This window comes from Hydra vulgaris, chromosome 01 (genome assembly GCF_038396675.1).
Source record: "Hydra vulgaris chromosome 01, alternate assembly HydraT2T_AEP".
Taxonomy (NCBI): Eukaryota; Metazoa; Cnidaria; class Hydrozoa; order Anthoathecata; family Hydridae; genus Hydra; species Hydra vulgaris.
In genome coordinates this window covers 57,736,674-57,760,000 of record NC_088920.1, presented here as the reverse complement: position 1 = coordinate 57,760,000, position 23,327 = coordinate 57,736,674, and the positions used below count along the sequence as shown (strand labels likewise).

The following is a 23,327-nucleotide window of genomic DNA, read 5'->3' as shown; positions in this document are numbered from 1 at the left end:
TTAACAAAGACGTCTTAAAAAAGCATTTTCATGTCTTTTCATAACAAGATTAAGACAAAAAAGACATCTTTTCGATTTCGAAAAAAGATGTCTTTTAGGTTTGCATAATCGACAACAAAAAGGCGTCTTAAAAATGTTGAATATAAGACTTTTAAAGACGTCTTTTTGTTGCTGTTTTTCCACTGGGAAAAAAGACAACGAAAAGCTTTGTACAAACAGGATTGTTGAATGTTTTCAAGCAGCCTCTCGTGTAGATAAATTAAATTCGGATAATAAATTATCCGAATTTAATTTATCTACATGGAAGCACTTAATTTCTAGTGTAACTGACGGTGCATCAGTAATAAAAAAGTGTGGGAGATTAATCGGGATGGAACATCAACTTTGTTATGCACATGGGCTACATTTAGATTGATTTTACAACTTCAGTGGATTTACAGTTAAGCCAAAAAACGATGTATTAAATTACGAGACGTTGCGATCACTGACGAATTATTAGACCACATAAGTATTGCAGAAACAATTCAAAAGGTCCGGAAAACTCTACGAATGTTTTGTAAATTACCACTCAAAAATGAAATTTTACATAAATTACACACAATAGTGAACTCAAGTTAATACTGGATGTAAAGACAAGGTGGATGTAAAGACAAGACTGGATGTAAAGACAAGTCTTCTTGCAAAGTTGGAGCAATTTAGTGCATTAAAAGTATGTATATTAAAAGCATTGATATATTTTAAACACAACAATATTAAGAATATTTCGGAGGATGAATATTTAGTGGTGCCAACTGTAATAACGGCGTTACAACCAATTAAATTGGGGAATTGAAAGACTTGGCCGACGCAACGCATCCCTACTTGATGCAGCGGGTGTATTAGCGTTTATATTAGATGTTTTGCGCAAAAATAAAGTTTGCTTTTTGGTTAAAATGCTGGAGTAAGTGCAACAGAGAACTGTTGAAAGACGGAATAAAAACTCAATTAACTTGCTAAAATGTTTAAATAATCCATCAAATTATAAACACGAATCGGATATAGATTCTGTATTACTATTACCTTCCAAATCAATCCTTCAAGCTACGGCTAAAAAATTATTTCCTAAGCTATTTGTTGAGGATATCGATAGTTGTAGAAATTCCGCTGAAATTGAAGAATTAGAATGCAGTAAAGATGGGACTGAAACGTCGTTTATGGCCGAACCAAATTTGAAGACAACATCTGAGTTAACACTTTATCAAAAATTGGATGCTGTCATTTCAAACCATAGTCGAATTGAGAGTCGAGATGATGTATTTGTGATGTTAAAAATATTACAAAAGAAATGGATTTTTTTGATGCAGCGAAAAAGCGTACAAATATTTTAGAGAAATTATATAATACTTTATTAACTACCCACCGACATCAATCAATTCAGAAAAAGGTTTTCGGCAGCAAATCTTTTTATTACGAAAATTTGGTCATCGTTAAGTGATAGCGCTATTGATAATTTTTGTTTATAAAAAAATTATTTTAAAAATTAATATATATATAAAATACAATGTTATTGAAGTTTATAGTTGTATTATTTTGAGAGTCTTAGATTCTAAGAATTATTTTGTATTTATTTTCTTGTTAAAGTAATAGTATCAAAAAGGCGTTTTTTTTGTATTTGTTTAAATTTATACATTTCCATCACCTAATTGGATAAATTTATGCTTGTTACCTAATCCCGTAAAATCATTTTTGTCCCGGAATCAAGGGAATTAGATTTTTACGAATAATGAGAAGCCCTAGTATACGTATAGGGTATACGTATTGGGTATACGTATAGGGTATACGTATAGGATATACGTATAGGGTATACGTGTAGGGTATAAGTATACGTATAGGAAATACGTATAGAATATACCCTATACGCATTCCCTAAACGAGCCTTACGTTGGACCCTAAACAAAAGCAACCTTAAATCTAGAGAAACCTTTCAATATATGAAAAAGTGCTATGTAATCCTTACAATATTAAAATATGTTGATTTAACAAACTGACTCAAATTTTTCTGAAAATTCTTCCAAACGCCACATTTGTTTTCCAAAGCACTCTTATTTGACTATTGAAAAGAATTTAATAAGAATTACGTAAGCAAAAAAGATTTGGTGCTATACGGGTGCATTTTTGGTTGATTATGGTAAACAATATTGCGTCAATATTGACATATTAATGTTATTAAGTATTGCCATGCCGATACCGCATACCGATACCGCACCAATATTGTTTGTCTAATATTAGAATGTCATTATTGGGGCCATATTGGCATTCTCATATTGGCATATATGGATATGCCAATATTGGCGCATTACCTTTTCAATATTACCATTTTCACATAATTGTAAAAAAAATTTTAAGAAAACAAATAGTTTTAGCAACTTTTGTTAATTATGGGCATTTGCTGGATATTTAAATGTTTTTTTCTGAATATTTGCTAAGTAACTTTTCTGAAAAATGCAAGAAATTGTTTTAAAGAGTTTTAAATTACCATTACAAATTAATAATAAAAAAAATTTTAAAGAAATTTTATAGTCTTTGTTGCGTTACGTTTTGTGTCAGTTTTACTTAATCATATTTTTTTACATATAAAATTTTTATAAAACCACAAGCAAAAATGTGTATAAAATGTCAACCAGTACTTTTTTTATATGATCGTCAATATTGTAAAAAATTTGTGAAAATTATTCTATTTGTTAATAAATCGTTACTCCTCGCTGTTTATGTTTATTTTCACACATATGTGGAAGCTTAAATTTATTTACGATGCTCTTGAATTGAATAATTTAATGTATGCGGTTTTTGAATTTAAGTCTTGACTTTCAATTTTATGTTTACGATTTTATTTTATATTGAGATCCGATTTAACTTATTTTTAAACTACGATTGACTTATTTTTAAACTGCACGCGTTTTTATTGAAGATGATAAAAAAAATTACGTTAGCGTTATATTGCAGTAGATATATACCCAATATGGTAAACAGTGTTGTTATTGACTACGAATAAAAGTCGATTAGTCGAAATTAGTCAATTTTAAAAAATCAAACAGTCAATCTAATCGACTATGGTTTTATTACTTATCAACTAAAAATTAATTTAGTCGAGCAATAATCTTTAAATCCTTATACCTTTTGATTCTATGATTTCTTTGATTTGATTTTTAACTTTTGTTTGTTCATTTAATAAGAGAAGCATGTAATATTATAACTATTGCATACTATGTTTTGTGTACTCTATTAAGGATTTGTAAAAATCATAGCATATTTGCAATATTTATACCTAATTAAATTTTTGTTTATGTATTTAAAATATTTTGTTTGTTTACGCTATGCTTGTGATTTTCAGAAATACCTTTATACAGGGCCGTTCTAAGCTGGCTCGGGGCACTTATGCAAAGTTTCACATTCTAACATCCAGTGCAATATATTTCTAACTGAGCTTCTTCTGACTTTCGTTCTGACTTTTTTTTTTGTTAACTCACTAACTCATAGTCAGCGAAGCGGGTGACGATGCTCTTTAGTAAGTTGAAATTGTCTTCGCGGGATCGTCTACATGGCCTCTTCATGGTAATTCGCCGGAGGAGAATAAACCACAATACCCAATATTAAGATAAATATTGTATAAATAGTTCACCTATGTTATTTGTTACTAGGGCTGTTACATCAAAAAAAGTGTCTACAGTTCTATAATATATATAAAAAAAAACAGTTCTGTAATATATGTGAAAATTACTTACATCTGGATAAAATTCTAATAGTCTGTAAAATGTAATTAATTAAAAGCTGAAAACAATAACAAAGTTAAAGCGAACTATTCACAACAAGTATAGGTGTCAGCAAATCTGTGGCACAACTTTATATAATCTTGCATGCTCAGAACTATATTTTATTTTTTAATCAAAGAAGTGGCTAAATAATTTTATTTAGCCACTTCTTTGATTAAAAAATAAAATATAGTTTTGACTTTAACACTATGGTTATCTACTTTTGAAATAAAAAAACCAAAACAAAAAAAAATTGAGTAAGTTCAGAGTTTATTTGTATTCCTAGAACCTTAAAACAACACACTTTGCATTGTTGCAATTATGGCCACAGCATCAAAACCTAGATCCCTTGATTCTGAAGCAAATACTTAAACCAATGTGTGTCAGAACTGTTTCTAAAGAATTGAAACTAAAGCATATTTAACTTATGGCTTTTTCCTGAAGAATTTCATAGGTTTTAGAAAACTTTAGGGAAAATGTAATAACATAAATGAGAGAGGGCTGTGTAAACAAAAATTGTAACTTTCTCCTGTTCAAAGAAAAGTAAAAGAAAAAAAATTTTTAAGCCATTTTTTCTTTAAGGCTAGAAATTACAGTTGAGATTTTTAGAGTTGCTGCTACCTTTATTTTGACTAATTCTTGAAGTTCCGTTTAATTTGTAAAACCTAATTTTGTTACAGTATTGTGAATTACTAATGTTAAAGTTACTCAAGTTTTGCAAAGTTTGAATTAAACTTTTGTTCTGTAAAATAAACATTATAAAAAAAAATTCAAAAGCGTCTTATGGTAAATGTATACCAACTTTTTGAGAAAAATTTGTGTTCTAAAAACTTTTAATCTAAAAAATGATAAATAAAACATGATTTAAACAATTAACAACTTACAGCAAAACAAATAATAAAGAATTAAATGTTGGGACACAATGAGCATGGATAACATAATGCTACTTGTTTTCTTAAAATCTTAAAATGACGATTTCAATTTAACTGTTTTAAATAAAAAGTATAATTTTTTCTTCAAAAAATGTACAGCATAATAAAAAAATAGCTCAACAATTTATTCATTAGTGAAAAAAATGCTTTCTTTGTTATAAATAATCCTTTATTATTCCATAAGAAAGTTGTTCACAGTCGAGTTTTAATTAAGGATTTTTCAGAATTAACTTGATATGAATCGAATCAACTTGAATTTTTAAAGCAAAAAACTCAACAGATAATTTAATACGGAATGAGTAAACGCAGAAAATCTTTTTTTAATTTTTATATATTTATGCCCATGACAACCAACAAATATAATTCTCATTTTTAGCAATAACAAATTGAACAAAGAAATAAATTTGTCGACAAATAATTAGAGATTTAATTTATATTGTTGAAAAATATTCAAAGACCTAAATTATATATATATATATATATATATATATATATATATATATATATATATATATATATATATATATATATATATATATATATATATATATATATATATATATATATATATATATATATATATATATATATATATATATATATATATATATATATATACATATATTTATATATATGTATACATATACATATATTTATATGTATATATATATATATATATATATATATATACATATATATATATATATATATATATATATATATACATATATATATATATATATATATATATATATATATATATATATATATATATATATATATATATATATATATAAATATATATATATATATATATATATATGATGAATTACATTATGGACTATTTAAAATTCAATATGACACCCAAAGTGTACTTGCAAAGACCCAAAATACTATTGATCTGTAAATAATATAAGAAAAAATAATATAAATAGTATATATATATATATATATATATATATATATATATATATATATATATATATATATTAATAAAAAATGCAATAAATCTGGTCCGTACAAGAGAGAAGGAATAACAGATATACACTTATTATAAATGCTGTTAAAGATTCTCCAGAAATCACGAGACTTAATTTTTGAGATGATATACGAGATTTCATGGCCGAAGATTAGCGGGCCTTGGCGTTAAATAAAACCTTCTTCCAATAATTTCTAGCATTTGTAAACAGACGTCTGTTTTCTGGAAATCGTTTTGCTGATAAGTATGAAAGTAATGGTTTCGATTGGAAAATTCACCAGCACAATGTGAGATAAACCAAGGAAAAGAGTGGGGCTTGACTTGAAATTGTCGAGAGGGAAAAAAAGATTCCAATGCCAGCCTAAGTTAAAGAAGTCACGCTAGAAACACATTTATCGGTAGGAAGAATAAAGATTTCTACGCAAGGACCATCACAAAGAAATTCACGGAAATAGTCCCCGTCAGCTTTTTGGTAGTTGTATGAGGTATAGTGACAGGGTGATTCTGATGATAAAGAAAAATAAGATAATAGTTTTAGAGAAATCACACCGATCAAAAGCACCTAAGGCTGAATGTAGAGAAACTGAGCACTGACTAGGATCAGAAACAAGACATTGTAACAACAAGACATACTGACAAGATGTCGAATAGGGATGGTAAATGGTTCGGATTGTCTGGAAAACGAGTTGGAAAGTGTACTTTTTGAGTTAGAGATTGAAACAGGCTAAAGTTGTAAACCTGAACGCCTGCAGAGTCACTGACACTAGAGCCAAGCAATTCAGTGCGATGAGCATTAAAATCATCAACAACACAGATATTGGCGGATGGATAAAGAGAGAGAGCTTGGTCAATTTAATTAGAAACAATATCAAAAAGAGTGCAGTCTTGAGATGAAGGAGAGCAATATAGAGCAAATAGAAAGGCAACAGGGTGAAGTGGAGCTAAACGAAAGCACATAAAAGATTAGTTGCTGGATTCAAACCTAGTTTCTTGACAAATAAGTGAATTTTTACGAATACATTTTCCCATGTCAAGCATGTGACTATTGGAGTCTTTATGAATTAAAGGAAGATAACTAACAACACTAATATCATAAGATGCAAAAGATTGCAATACAGCTAAACTCAAATTAGTTATACAAACAGCAAATAGATCTTGTGAACTTTGCAAACGATAAGATTGAACAGAAAAAAAAATTATTTCGAAGACTACGAATATTAGTAAATGATAGGTCTAGAGAGCTTGGTAATGGCGATTGTTTTTTGTGTTTGATAGTATTTGGTACTTTATTCATTTTTAAATTTTTAAAAAAACTATACTCAAGCCTATATAGTACTCAGTGCACTATTTAATAGCCCAAGCAATAGCCTCATTGCCATTAATAAACTCTAAGCCACAATAACGGTCTCAACAAAGTGCCCCAAGGCAGGGGGTGTTTAATGTCGGAGTAGGCTTCTCCTTGGCCTAGCCTAAAAAGTGCATCTTTACCGCAGGATATGAAGCAGGTTTTATTGGGTTATATGTAACCAGTAGCAGGATAACCTGACACTGTCTAAAAACCTGCAATGTCTAAAAAAATAATAGCACTGTAGCCTAATACAAATCAATTTAATATATTTAAAATTTGAATTTCCGTGTTAGGATATATACTTTGAAGTTTTATTTTAAATGAAACATTTTGAGACAATAAAATGGATTAGAACTTATTTTTTATTCAATACTGATTGAACAAGTTTTTCAGTTTATGTAAGTTAAAACTTTCAAGTTTATATATATATATATATATATATATATATATATATATATATATATATATATATATATATATATATATATATATATATATATATATACATATATATATAAATATATATATATATTTATATATATATATATATATATATATATATATATATATATATATATATATTTATATATATATATGTATATATATATATATATATATAAATTATATATATCGAGAACTCTGTTAGTGAAATTTGCATTATCTTTTGTTAAAGTTTCTATTAACTTTTTTAAATCTTCAATTATCACTTCTTGCTCGCACTTGTAAGTGTTGAAATCACCTAACTACAAATTAACCATTCGGATTACTAGATAGGAGGGCTACTACCCTAAATAACAGTGGATTACCTCCTGTCAGTGAATTTAGAATGTTATTATTATTAGTTTCGCTTATTACTCAGGGACTTAAAAGTTTCAGTATGTTTTTTTTTCTGTCAATATCTTATTAACATAAATACGGTAAGAAGGTTAGATGTCTTTTTATCAGAGAAAGTAATTTGGTTATTTTCGGTTTAGAGGAATCAGCGTCAAGTGATAAAGTCAAAGCAATCAAAGAAGGTAAACAAAATATTGGAAAAATCATGTAAAAGTTGAATGTCAATGTCATTTTATATTTTTTCAGATTAATAATTTGAGGCAAATTAGAGTTAAAGACGAAGCAGAATGTTAATTACGCAGAATAATTTTTATAAATGGTTTAGCTTTAAAATTAAACTATGAAGAAAGAGGATTAGGAAAATTGGGTTAGGAAAAATGTTGATTGCATATGTCGCTATTGGTAAGTGGTTTAAAAAAGTTATTTTTTCAGTTTCAATTATGCATTACACCATTACTTTCAATTTGTTTAGATTCTTTGGTATATAAGTAAACAAACAACTAATTTTTTGCAGAAGCCGTGAAGTCAAATTAGCATGGCTTATGCAGCAAGGTAATAGAGATGGTGTAACAGAAGAAGATATTTGTGGGCACCAAATATCATCAGCGAAACACAATTCAATAACAAGTAGCTCAACCAATATCGAAACTACTCCATAAATTTTATAGGTGACTTTTTAAATTAAAACTCAATGTGTTAGTTTTTGGTTTATGTTTGGTGTTTGCAATATGTAAATTTAACGGAAAAAAAATGTAAATTAAATATATAAATTTTTATACCTTTATTATACACTTTTGTTTTTATTTCTCTATAAATGTCAATGTAGCGATGCGAATCATCTATTTGTAATAACGATCCAATGTTGCATAAAACGTTCAACATTTATTTAAGCTTTTTATCTCAAATTAAATTAAAGCTTTATTATTTAAAAAGGTAAACTTCAGCATTAAACTTTTGTACAACATTGAAGATAATAGTTTTGATTAATAATTATTAAAATAAACTCCGATGTTTGTTTACTTTTAGAATTTTGGGTCCGGACAAACAGACAAGAAAGCAAATTAAGAAAAACGTGGTAAAATGTTATCCATCCAGTCGGAGTCATGTGACTATATCGCGAAATCAAAAGTAACCATATTGAAATGGGGAAAAGCAAACAAATCTTTCTTTTACGCAAAGTTAAGAAAACGTTATTTAACAATAACTTTATGTCCAACATTTACTTTAAAAGTTAATCAAAAGAAATAGCAAATAGATGTCTGAAAATATATAAGTCTTTTAGATGGTTTACCTTTATTTTTACATACTTTAAGATCTCTGATAAAATAAAATGATGCCTTACATTGCTTTCTACATTTTATTTTAGTTATTTAGGGTATAGAAAGAACTGTTATTTTGATATTAACTTACCAGTACTAAATTAAGATGCAAATTAAAAGTAACCCACCAGTAATAAAGTGTGCCGAACAAACATAAACATAACAAGACTTTATGAAAGCATTGTTTGCTACACGCACTACTATCTACAGCACCATTTATTGTATTCAGCCACTTCTTTTAATCACTTCTTCTTTAGGAAGACATAAGTTTTACTGCAATTATTTCATTTTGTTAGTGAAACCAACTGCATGACAACATTTTACGATTTAAAATAATAATAACTCAACAAACCGCAACTGATTTTTTAGTTTGTTCTCCCCCAATTCAAGATGGTTAATTTTAAAACAACGCTTTTAATAAAGAGTGACGTCACGGCGAATTTATGGATGCAACAAGTTTTAAAAATATGTTAAAAAAATGATCCGCAACTACATTGGCCGAAAATTCACTCAACAAGGCTGCGGCATTTGTGTAAGAATTGACTTTTAAAGCAAAATATTAGGCCGATTCTATATTGACTAAATGTTGGGCCAACATAGTACGATATTTGCGAAAAACCGATTTAAAGAATTGAAATATTACGCCAAAAAAAACATTGGCTAAATGTTGGACCAACATAGTACAATATTTGAAAAAATCCAATTTGCAAAATTAAAATATTACGCTGAAATAATACATTCGCTAAATGTTGGCCCAATGAAATAAATTTGCTAATGATAAAACTTAGTTTGGGCCAAATTAGGCTTGCTGTCTTGGACACACGACTATTTAAACTAAACAGTCATCAATCATTTTATATTTAAAAGAATATTCCTTATAATTTTGCTAAAAGAATAGTTGTTTTTACATCTAGTTATGAAATCGAAAATTTGCGTCTAATAGAACCAAAGTCATGGTTAAAAGATTGCAAATACCCTGATGAAGTTATAGAAAAAGCATTCAATAATGCAAAACTACAAGGACCAGCACCACAAAAGGAATCTTAAGAAATATTTCCCTTAGTGACAACATTCTATAGTAATCTCAATTGCAAACCTTTTATAACAGAAGCCTTTCTTTTGGTCAAAGTATCTTATAATGAAAAAATTAAAAATGTTTTTTCTAATATTCACCCGGTATTAGCTTTTAAACAACCTCCTAACTTACTAAGAAGACTTACTTCTAATAATATTGAAGTAACTGTAAGAAGATTGGCATGTTTAAATGCAAAGATATTCGGTGCCAAATTTGCAAACTATACCTTCAAGAAGTAGATAAGTTTAAATCATTTAACGTTACTATTTGGAAAGTGAAAAGTCACATCACATGCAGCAGCAAAAATGTAATTTATTACCTAAAATGTTTAACATGCAAAAAAAAACATATACTGGTAAAACTAATAATTTAAGATTACGTATAAACGGACATATTTCTAGTTGCAGAACTGGCTTATCAACTAATCGATTTGACAACCTTGATTATACTTATATGTATATATATGACAACCTTGATTATACTTATATGCATATATATATATATAAATATATATGTATATATATGTATATATATATATATATATATATATATATATATATATATATATATATATATATATGTATATATATATATATATATATATATATATATATGTATATATATATATATATATATATATATATATATATATAGTATATATATATATATATATATATATATATATATATATATATATATATATATATATATATATATATATATATATATATATTTTTTTTTTTTTTTTTTTTTTTTTTTTGTTCTTTTATCTTTACAATATTGTGATTCTGTCTATATAACTGATACAAATTTACAATTTTTATAAAATATATGATGGTAGGAGAAAAAATAAAATCTCATAACTTTTTAGAATACAAAGAATATAACTGCAGGGTATCATTATTATTAAAAGAACGCGGGAAACTTGCAGAAGACCAGATGGTCTTGTCATCAAGAAACCGCTTGTACTAGTAATGTTTTTTGTATTTTTGTTTTTACATGTTTCTAGTTTCACAAAATATAATGGTAGTTCATTTTATATTGGATTCACATATAATAAAATGTAAGATAAAAAATAATTGATAAATGCTAGATTTTGCACACATAAATATATGATTAGGCATAAATAAAATTATTTTTGATTTATATATTTTTTATATTATTTGTTATTGAAGTTTTTTGGGATTTTCGCTTCAACGTTAATTTTGGCTCTAGTTTCAGTATTAGTTTAGTGTAAGTTCATATAATTGTTTATATTTAAAACGAATTTTTTTAGTAAGATTTTCAAACAATTTTGGTTATCTAATTTTGTAATTATGGCATTTCTGGATATCAGTTTATTATAGAGATAGGGACCGCGATATGAAATTGTGAAACGCGATAGTTTTGTTTTTCTAAACGGTATGTTAAAGTTTCCTACTTCTCGAGTGTCATATCTATTTCTATTGCTTTTAAAGAAATCATTTGAGAAATGTGATGGGACAAGCCCGAGTTTATATTTCAGCATAAACAATAAGTTTTGATAAATGTTTATTCTATAGACGTTTAGTGCATTAAGGAGTTTTAACAAAGGTTCAGCATGAGTGAATTTGTCTTTTTTATAGACAATTCTAACGGCATGTTTTTGACGTCGATAAAGTGATTTCAAATTGGATTTATTGGTACTTGCCCATGCTATATTACCATATGTATAATAGGTCTGTATAAATGAGAAATAAAGATGTTTTAAATTTTCTTGGGATAACATTGGTCTAGCTTTGTATAGCACGCCAATGTTTTTGGTTATTTTTGTATTTAAATAGTCAATGTGTGCTTTCCATGAAATATTTTCGTCAATTAGTAAACCTAGAAATTTTGTTATTGAGGTTCTTTCAATATTTTTGTTTTCTATTTTTAGCAATGGTAATATATTAGGTATTTTTTTTCTTTTTTGGTTGGGATGGAATAAAATGTAATTGGTTTTTTCTGTGTTTAAAGATAATTTATTAGATTTTAGCCAGATATTAAGTTTTTCAAGTTCGATATTCGTTGTTTCAAAGAGTTCTTCAATAGACTGAGATGAATAAAATAAATTAGTATCATCTGCAAACATTATTACATCAAGTTTGTTTAAGACTTTTGGAAGATCGTTAATGTATATTAAGAACAATAAGGGAGCTAGAATGGAACCTTGGGGAACGCCACATTTAATCTTAAGCAATTTTGAACAGATATTTTCATCAGTATTAACACATTGCTGTCTGTTTAGCAAAAAATTTTTAAACCAGAGTAATGCAACATTTTTTACGCCATATTTTTCCAATTTTTTTAGCAGGATAGCATGATCAACAGTATCGAATGCTTTCGATAAATCTATCAAGATTCCTAAAACAAATTCTTTATTAACAAATGAGTAGTTGATGCTATTTACAAGATCTACAATTGCATGTTCGGTTGCATGTTGCTTTTGAAAGCCGAATTGTTTTGTATTTAAGATATTGTTGTTTGTTATATATTGGTATAATTTATTATAAATTATTCGTTCGAGGAGTTTTGAAAATACAGGAAGAATTGAGATTGGTCTATAATTGTTTAGTAAGTATGGTTCTCCAGTTTTATATATTAGTACAATTTTAGCAATTTTCAATTTCTCTGGAACGGTTCCTGTTGTAATTGAAGATTTAAATATTTCGAAGAGGGGTTTCTTTATTATCGGAAAGATACTTATTACAATATTGCTACAAATTTCATCAATTCCTGGTGCTTTGTTGATTTTTAAAGAGTTTTTTGCATTTTCGAGTTTTTCATAGCTTAATCCGTTGAAAGTTAGTTCGCTATTTAGATCAGTAAAATAATTTTCAAAGGAGTTATTTGCGGTTTGAATTTTAGACGCCATGTTAGGGCCAATATTTGCAAAGAAATTGTTGAATTGTATAGGCAATAGAGTTTTGATCGTTGTGTTCTATTTCATTTATAATAATTCTATCTGGTAAGCTGTTTGTTTTTATATACTTTTTTCCGATTATTTCTTTCATGATGTTCCATGTTTTTTTGGTATCTCCATTAGTTTTTTGAAGTAATTTAGAATAATAAACTTTTTTAGAATGTTTTCTGATTTTTTCGAAAAGATTTTTATATTGTTTATAAGTAGATAGGTTTTCTTCATTTCTGTTTTTCAAATATTTAACATATAGTCTTTGTTTAGTTTTTGAAGATTTTTTGATTCCGCTGGTGATCCATGGACAGCTCAAATGTTTTACTTTTATTTCTTTTTCTTTGATTGGAAAATGATTATTATAGTGTTTTAGAAAAATATCTGTGAAAGTATTATATGCAGAGTTTGTGTTCCCAAGGTTACATTCTTGATACACTTTAACCCAATTTACTGCCGATAGTGCGTCTTTAAAACATTTAATAGAATTTTTATTTATTTTTCTTTTATAAATTTTTTTTTTCGAGTTATTATTTATTTTTGTATCATGTTTTATTGTAAAGTAAACTGGAAAATGATCTGTTATATCAATTTTTATTATTCCTGCTTTTAAGGAGGTATCTAGAAATGAGTTTGTTAGTATGTTATCTATAGCAGAAATAGTATTCGAGGTTACCCGTGTGGGTTTATTAATAATTGGTAAAATACAATGTTGAAACATGTTATCAAAAAATAATTTAGTGATCGGACACTCTTTGTATTTTAAACAATCTATGTTTAAGTCCCCGATACAGAACAACTTTTTTTGCTCTTTATTGATTTTAAGAAAAATTTCTTCTAGATAATTAGAACATTTTTTAATATTACCTTCAGGTGGCCTATAACAGGTAGAGACTATAATATTTTTAAATTTGGAGTTGATGATCTCTATTGTAAAGACCTCACTATCGGGGTTAGAAATGGAGTGATCTTTTCTCACTTTTATCACTTGATCATTCCGAACATAAGTTGCAATCCCTCCTCCTTTTTTGTATGCTTTCCTTTCAGAAGATAATAATTTATAATTTGGAATTTGAAAGTTAGAGTTATTTTGGATTGATTCATCAGAACACCAAGTTTCTGTTAGGCAAATCATACTGAATGAATAATTGCAATCAATTAGGAAATGTTTAAGTTTGTCAAAATTTTTATTTATGCTTCTTATATTTATGTGAATTATCGTAAAATTATTTTTATAAGCTTCAAGTTCAGTTTTGAAAGTTTCTGTTTCAAAATATCGAGAGTTAAAATTATACGTTTGAAAAATTTGCGTATCAGCGTCATTGAGAATATTATTCGCGGTTTCAAAGACATTAAAGCGCACCGTTTCAAAATCTATTGTTTTATTTTTTATTGCCATTATTTTAGAATGTAAAATTTAGAACGCGTTTACTTAGTAAAACAAAAGTGTGTTGCGCTATTTTTTAAAATCTCGTGTAAATATTTTATCGTATTTTAAAATGGCGTATTTACCTTCGCTTCTTAGTTTTTTAACTTCTTCCCAGAGCTTTCTTCGATGATATATTGTTTCTTGAGCGAAGTCTTCATTTATGTATAGGCCAGTTCCTTTAAGATACTTTACAGCATTGAGAATTTTGGTTTTGTCTTGGAAGTTTAAAAGTTTTATAACTAATGTTCTTGGTTTGTTGTCTTTAAATTGTCCAATACGATGAGCTCGTTCAACCACTACTTCGCTTTGTATTTTCAGTTTTGTTTTGAAAATTTCTTTAACAGCTTTTTCGCAGTCTTCCCAACTTTCGCCTAGTGTTTCTGTATATACATGTATATACAGATCTTATGTATATACATATATAAAATCTTTAAAAGTCATTTCTTGTTATACAATATGTTTATAAATATACAAATTGATTTTAATAAAAAGGTAGCGTATAACTATTTTTTTAGAAATATTTTAGACATAATAATATATTTACTATATTTCGTTGACTTATTATGGTCAGCGTCATCAGGTAATGAAAAAAACGTTTTAAAACAACATAAAACCAACCGTTTAAAAAAGAAGACATTAAAAAGCCTAAAATAAAAAAACCAATCAAATAATATAATAATGATATCAAATAATTTAGTAATATTAATATAAAACTGTTGATTTTTGTCTTTGTTTGATATAGTTTGCAATTTGAGCTGTGCAACTTGTCTCCTAACAACTTTAGCTATAATTGAAAACAAAAAGCATGGATTTGGATTTCTATTGTTTGTTCAAAGAATAAATATCAATATGATTTTACACCTAAAAATTAATGAGAAGTGTAAATTAAAAAAAATAAAATTATATTACATACACCTAATCAGTTTTCACAATGCAGACTTTTGGAAAAGGATATTCTTGAATTGAAAAGTCTACAACTTGAATAAACACGCAAAAGCCAATGACATCAAAACATATTTTAAATGACAAACATGTTTTAAAATTTATAATATTAAAGAGGATACTGCACAGAAAACAGTTACTGGTGTTGTATTTGATTTAAATTTAGATTGTCAAGATAATAATGAGATTCTGGTTATTGGTATACTATGTGTTAACATGTGGCAGCCTATTGGATTGTCTTTATTAAACAATGTTTGCAGCATTTTTAATTAGTTTATTGGCACAGTAAGTTTTCTGTGTAACACCCTGAAGACTGAATAAATTTTACAAATTAAAATAATTTATAGCATTAACTAGTAAAGTTAGTTATTTTAACTTTATAAGCTAAAAGAACTAACTTTACTACTTAAAGGTTGTATTAAAGTAAAGAAAACTTGTTTCAGTTTTCTCAGCTTGAGGTTTTTTATCATGCCGGCCGGAATTCAAGGAACACCGTTTAAGAATATTATTAGATAACTTCAACAAATTTTTCTTTTAATAATAACTGTGTTTTAAGTGGAACAGATTTTTGGTCAAAAACAGTTTGACTGAGTTGATATTTCAAAAAATGTTTTTTTTTCTATTAGGCGAAAAAGAACTTTTATAAAAATCTGTTCCATTTCCATCTTATTCTTAATTCTATAATTTGTTTCTAAAGTTTCATTAAGTCTTTTTTAAAATAGTTTTCTTTTATAAATATAAATCTAACATTGTACTTATTTTGAAAGTTTTCTACGGTTACATCAGCCACCGTTGACTAAAAAATTGTTTTTTATTCTACTTTTATGACATGACAAATCATTTTATGTCAAAAGTTATTTGTTTTAAGTATTATAAAATGGGAGAGTATGCAACACTAGTAAATTATTTTGTAAGGACTTTTCATTATAAATAATTTCTTTACTCTTGTTAAGCCCTTTTTTACAGTGTAGCCCGTAAAAAAGGGCTCAACAAAAATTAAGTATTTATTTTACTTATTTAACTCAAATTTTTATAAAATCCAGTGGGCACAGAACATCCGCTGGACGTGCTTAAGGACGTACTACTGAGATGTGACGTCCGCAAGACGTCTTATAGACGTCCCGCAGACGTCAATACGACGTATACTTACCCGTGTAATAAATTTAATGTTTCCTTCTTAAAATTTAATTTTAAGAAAAAATATTAGATTTAATTCTAATTTATCTAATATTTAAGAAGAAAATAATGAAGCTTTATAAAGGAGGAAGACTCCCTTATATTTACAGAACAAGATAAATAAGGCAGAATGACTACTATATTTCAGCCTGTTAATTTTACATTTTTAAAATATATTTACTAATGCCAAGATCATTTGAACATTATTGAACTTCATTTATCTTTGTGGAAGTATCAAACTATTTAAGAAGGATTTATTTTTATATGTACTATATATAGTAAAATATTTTTATACGTATTATATTTTTATTTGTAATATATATATATTTTGTTTTATATATATATTTTTATACGTAATATATATCGATATTTTTATATCTAATATATATATATATTGAAAAGATCAAATATTTTGGTTCAGAAAATGCTTAAAATTTTTAACTTCAATTCCAAAACGCAATAACAAAACTTTCGTAAAAACAATTACTTTAAACTTTAAAAATCTTTAAAATCTTTAGGAATTGTATATAAAACAACAACCTGAAAATAAATGAACCTTTTGTTATGAAAGAAATATTATTTTAATATAAAGTCTTGGTTTTAATGTAAGGCCGTCTGAAACATCAAAAACTTCTTTTTAACTTTCAAACCGAAAAAATAAAAAAATTTTAAACTTAAAATAAATGGTACATATACTATTGAAGCTTTTCCACCACTATAGTTGATCGTTTTTCTTGTGTATTTAGAATTAAAAATTTCCTTTTTAATCTACTTACCTTCAAAGTTCCTTTCGTATTGTATCTTTATTCCTCACACTTCAATAGTCTGTTTCAATTATTAAAAGTCCAGTGCTTATTAACATTTGCAAATTAAATTTTAGTTTTCCTAATATTTAAAAAAATGAAAGTCTTATTTGTTGCTCTGAAGTTTAGAAGTCCTGAATTTTGTGAAGATAAAGACTGATGATACCATACAAAAACAGAAAAAAAAATGTTTTTGTATTGTATCATCAGTCTTGTCAAAAGATTTCATTTTGACGTGACAGTCTTTTGCTACAATATTGCGTTTTTAAAGGATTTCCTATGTTAAATCGTTTGATTTTATATAGATACAATATACTTGATAATGGAATACTTGGCAGAAGTTATATTTTTTGAACTCCTTTCTTATAATCTTTTGTAGTACGTTTTGAAGCGTAGTTATACTTGTTTCCCATCATTATAAGAGACTAAGACCCCGAAAAATCAATTGTTAGATAAAATCTATAATTTTAAAGCTCTTTTACAAAATTAAAAACTATGATCATTCCCAATCATTATCGTTCTTGCAAATTGACGGCAAAAATTTAAACTTTAATAATTTTAGCACTTATAAAGAAGTTGCCAATATTGTGGAAGACCACATTTCTACATTAAAAACCAGTACATGCAAAACATAGTTATTCATTTTCAGGAAGTCTGATTATGTAAAAATCTGTTATTTATATCAATTCCATTTAAAGACTGCTTTTTTCAGAAAATACTGCAAAAATAATAATTTTTTAATTGGTTGTTTATTTTATATGTCAATACTAATTAATGATTTGTATATAACAATATTTTAATGTAATAAACTAGACAAAATTTTATAATATGACAAAATATTAGCAAAAATACTGAAAAGATTGGTGACAAGACAATTTTCAGAAACTATTTGCTAACCTAAGTTAACTTCCTAACTTTTTCAAAATAACCTTTCATTACTCATTGGATGGCCCTTGCTAATATATTAAATGAAAAAGATAACCAAAATAATTGATTTTTTTGTTATTTAAACGGAACTTGGGATCAAATCATATGTATTGCTAAACTTAACTTTAGTTTTACCCTTAATATTTGTAGTTAACCATTTTCGCAAAGGCTGAAACTTTATAAATTTAACAAAGGAGAAAAAGTAAAATAACATTCATGTCTAAGAAAACGTTAACACTAAGCTATCACTTTAAAAAATATTGTCGATTCTTCTAAGCTGTAATTACTGATGCGCCGTTGTGGTTGTCCGAGCTTGTGATTGTTGCCTCACTAAATGTTTACTGTTGCTTCTGATGTTGTTGCCGAAACTTAAGTTAAAATCGTTCCCTCATTTGCGTTTATTGCAACCTCTGTTAAAGTTGTTATGGCTTTAGTAACCATTGTTGAAGGTTTATTTGTTGTTAATATAAGTTTATTTGTAACTGTTGAAGGTTCAGCTGTAGTTGATGTTAGTTTATTTGTGGCTGTTGCAGGTTCAGTTAGACTTGTTATAGGTTTAGTTGCGGTTGTTGAAGGTTTAGTTGGAGTTGATGTTGTTTTAGTTGTTGTTGCTGCAGGTTCAGTTATGGTTGTTATAGGTTTTATTGTGGTTATTGGGGGTTTGCTTGAGGTTGTTGTAGGTTGAGTAGTGGTTGATGTAGGTTGAGTTGTAGTTGTTGTAGGTATAGCTGCAGTAGAAGATTCAGCTGTAGATTTTGCATTTGTTGGAGGTCGAGTAGTGGTTGGTGTAGTTTGAGTTATGGTTGTTGCGGGTTTAGTCTTGGTGGTAGCTTCAGGTGAGGATTTTGTGGTTGCTCTAGGTTGAGTAGTGGTTGGTGTAGGTTGAGTTGTGCTTGTTGTAAGTTTAACTGTAGTAATAACATCAGCTGTAGATTTTACGGTTATTGTAGGTTGAGTTGTGGTTGTCGTAGGCTTCGTTACGGTTGTTGTAGGTGGAATTGTGATTGTTCTAAGTTGACCTGTGGGTGTTGTAGATTGAGTTGTGGTTGTTAAAGGTTGAGTTGTATTAGGTTTCGTTGTAGTTTTTGCAGGATCAATTGTGGTTGTTCTAAGTTGAACTGTGGTTGCTGAAAGTTGAGTCGTTGTTGAACTAGATTGATTTGTGATTGCTGCAGGTTGAGTTGTGTGTGTTATGGGTTTCGTTGTGGTTACTGAAGGTTGAGTAAAGGTTGTTTTAGGTTTAGTTGTGGTTGTTGTAGCTTCAGCTGTGGTTGTTGTGGGTTTAGTTACGCTTAACATAGGTTCAGCTGTGGTTGTTGTAGGTTTTGTTGTGGTTGTTATGGGTTTCGTTGTGGTTACTAAAGGTTGAGTAGGGGTTGTTGTCGGTTGAGTTGTGGTTGTTGTGGGTTTAGCTGTAGTGGTAGTTTTAGCTGTAGATGTTGTAGTTGATGCAGGTTTAGTTATGGTTGTTGTAGGTTTAGTTGTGGTTTTTGTAGGTTCAATTATGGTTGTTCTTAGTTGACTTGTGGCTGTTGTCGGTAGAATTTTGATTATTATAGGTTGAGTTATGGTTGTTGTAGGTTTTGTTGTGGTTGGTGCAGGTTTCGTTGTGGTTGTTGTAAATTCATTTGTGGTTGTTCTAAGTTGAATTGTGGATGTTGAAGGTTGAATTGTGGTTGTTATAGGTTGAGTTGTGGTTGTTATTGGTTGAGCTGTGGTTGATGCAGGTTGAGGTGTAAATGTTGTGGATTTTGTTGTGGTTGTTGTATGTTCAATTATTATTGTGGGTTTATTTGTGGTTGTTGTGGGTGTACTTGCGCTTGATTTAGGTTCATTTGATGTTGTTGCAGGTTTCATTGTAGTTGTTATGAGTTTTGTTGTGGTTACTTTAGGTTGAGTGGGGATTGTTATGAGTTGAGTTGTGGTTGTTGTTGGTTTAGCTGAAGTAGTAGGTTCAGCTGTAGATGTTGTAGTTGTTGCAGGTTTAATTATAGTTGCTGTAGATTTAGTTTTGATTGTTGTAGATTGAATGGTGGTCGTTCTAAGTTGACATGTGGCTGTTGTAGGTTGAATTGTGGTTGTTGTAGGTTGAGTTATGGTTATTGTAGGTTGAGTTGTGGTTGGTCTAGGTTTTGTTGTGGTTGTTTTAAGTTCAATAGTAGTTATTCTAAGTTGAACTGTGGTTGTTGTAGGTTGAGTTGTGATTGTTGTTGGTTGAGTTTTGGTTGTCATAGGTTGAATTGTTGTTGTGCTTGGTTGAGCTGTGGTTGTTGCAGGAAGAGTTATGGATGTGGGTTTCGTTTTGGTTGTTGTAGGTTCAATAATGGTTATTGTGGGTTTATTTGTGGTTGTTTTGGGTACCAATGCGGTTGATTCAACGGAAGATCTTATTAATGTTGTTGGTATAGTTGTAGTTGCTGAATTTTTTGACGTAGTTAACGCTGATCTAGTATTGGTTTTTGTTGAATAAGATAACGTTGTAGGTTTAATTGTGGTTACTTGAGTTGTTTTCGGTGTAATTGTGTTAGCTGAAGTTGCTGTATGTTTTATTGAGTTTGTTAAAATAATAGTTGGTGTTGTTGCTTTATATCGGATTTTAGTTGTTCGACACGACTGGTCAACTATAGAACAAAGCTCTTTGTCATAGTGATGTTTACAAAATCTTTTCAGAAACCAACAGGAAATCATATCTGTAAATAATAAAAGTTTATAATGAAATTAACATTTTAGTTTTAATCCTTATTTTTTTTATTATAGTTAGTCAATTTGGTAGTATCAAATAAAAAGCTGCAATCAAAGTTTTTTAAAAATACAAACATTTTAACACGTGCGAGTTATTGGAAAAGGGGGTTTGTATTTTAATAACACATGATAAAAAAAATAAAAAAAATAAAAAGTTGTGGCTCAAAATATCTAACTACACAATATTTAAGAACGATCAACTTTGTACTGTATGGTGAACGCATTAATATCATGCCAAAAAATATAAGAACAAAGAAGTCATAGCATAGTAGTAGTATAAAATATGTTTTAGTTATTTGTTTCGGCTTTTTGAACTTTAAGAATCTTTTAACTATCACTACTTGTGTATAAAAATATTAAACTTTATAATTCAAAGTCAATTAGAGACATTGTGCTTCAAAAATTTTAATTAACTCGTAGAATTGAATTGTTAAACGGTAAAAATCAGAAGTACGTCTAGAATTGATTACAACCTTAATCGTAATTGCTAGACATTGCTCAACATAATAAGCTTAATGCAGTAAGGTATGATTAATGAAAAAAGTTTTTAGCAAGGTGTCATTGAGCTTTACCTTTAGTATAAGACAATTGTAGTATGTTAACTTGATGGGCTGATTTATATAATGATCTGTTGTCTTGGGCAAACTTTTTAACAAGGATCAATTATTTCTTCAAACTTACCATGTTTACTAATTATTGTACTTTTGCAAATATAACTAGTAACGTTAAAGTCACAGTCAAAAATAACAATGACTAAATTAAAATGATTTTAATTCATGTCGAGCAATAAAATATTTTTCTATTTGTTGATAGTTAAGCAATCAGACATGAATGTTTAGTATGTTTAAAGTACAAATTTTTTAAAATTAAATATAGGTATGTATAATAATTATTAGCAGCTAGATCTTTTGGGTCATAGCTGTATTATTTGCGTATATAAGTAATATGATGAATGATAAGTGAATTTTAAAAATTAGATGTTTTAGTTTGAGTTAAATAGAAGTAATAAAAGAAATGAAAAGTATTAATTATTTATTACTTTTTAGGCATTTTACTATGAATATCTTATGATTTTGTAATCTGCAATCTTGTAATTTTAACTATGAGTATCTTATATTCGATATCTTTATTTTACTATTCATATCTTGTAATTTTGTAATTGTAATTTTGTAATTTTAATTCACTTTCGTTTTAAAATCATGATAGGAATTATGTAATTAAAGTAACTAAAATTGCGCAATTATTTTTCCACTGCCAAACATATATGTTTATAATATCCAAAATAGAATAGTTTTAAATATTTTTGAAAATTATTGTAACCAAATAAAAAATATTTAAATGACTGAAAAATCCAGGATTTTGTTATCATTATATTTAATTACAATAAGACTTTAGTGTAAGAAAAAACCTAACTAAAATAAGTAAGGAAAAATTAATATTAAAAAGTAAATAAATAAAAGACAGTATAGCAAAATAAAAACCATTACCTTTAGTAACTTTAGGAAGAGCTGCAAAAAAAAAAAAAAAATTAATAAAAATAATTTCCAAAAAATAAACATGGTAACAAACAATTTTTTGGAATACATTAAAAATAAGAATTTTATTTAGTTTCTATTGTGCAATTTTATTACTTTTTAAAACACAATTTTCAAATTATGTAAATGTTATCGTAGTTTTGACTGATTTACAACAAAATTTAATTTTTACTAATTATTATTTTCAAACAAAATTTTTATTAAATTTAGATAACTCTACTATATTTTTAAATTTCAAGATAACTTTTTTTCAAAATAACTTGAACTTCAACTGAAACGAACTACATCAAAAAATTAATATATATTTTTAAATTGTTTTAATGACATTTCTTGCACTACTTGATAAATTATCTAATATATAAAACATAAAATGCAGCTAAGTACTAACATTTAAATTATTTATCTTATGAAATAAAGACATATGACAAAATGCCATAAGACACTTATTGAAAATACAATAAACTATTACACAAATCAGCAAAATGATAAAAATTAGGATTAGGGTAGAGCGGGGCTAGTTGAGCAATTTTCAATAAATTTTAAAGATCTCATGAACGGTGCGTCATATTTACATAATTAGAAAGATA

The 23,327-nt window shown here is 27.5% G+C and overlaps 3 protein-coding genes across 14 annotated transcripts in view; all 3 read right to left on the bottom strand.

Annotated features, from left to right (window-relative positions):
• The window catches only part of LOC136075470 (macrophage mannose receptor 1-like), a 137,239-nt gene extending 122,174 nt beyond the window's left edge, over positions 1-15,065 (bottom strand). For 8 of the 11 annotated variants that reach the window (XM_065788755.1, XM_065788761.1, XM_065788756.1 and 5 more), the window contains exon 1: positions 4,673-4,822. In XM_065788755.1, the coding sequence (XP_065644827.1) occupies positions 4,673-4,727 (55 nt within the window). In that variant the 5' untranslated portion in view covers positions 4,728-4,822. Of the gene's footprint in view, positions 1-4,672; positions 4,823-14,698 lie in introns of those variants that run through there. The other 3 variants (XM_065788766.1, XM_065788764.1, XM_065788765.1) reach the window with 2 other exon arrangements.
• LOC136074576 (uncharacterized) lies at positions 13,152-14,585 on the bottom strand. The gene has a single exon (XM_065786912.1). It carries the CDS (start codon positions 14,583-14,585, stop codon positions 13,152-13,154), a length of 1,434 nt encoding a protein of 477 aa, XP_065642984.1.
• A 3,595-nt stretch (positions 15,066-18,660) lies between the features above and the next one.
• The window catches only part of LOC136075468 (mucin-2-like), an 80,339-nt gene continuing 75,672 nt past the window's right edge, over positions 18,661-23,327 (bottom strand). For both annotated transcript variants that reach the window (XM_065788753.1, XM_065788752.1), the window contains 2 exons: positions 22,693-22,713; positions 18,661-21,153 (listed from right to left, as the gene is read on the bottom strand). In XM_065788753.1, the coding sequence (XP_065644825.1) occupies positions 18,833-21,153; positions 22,693-22,713 (2,342 nt within the window). In that variant the 3' untranslated portion in view covers positions 18,661-18,832. The remainder of the gene's footprint in view (positions 21,154-22,692; positions 22,714-23,327) is intronic.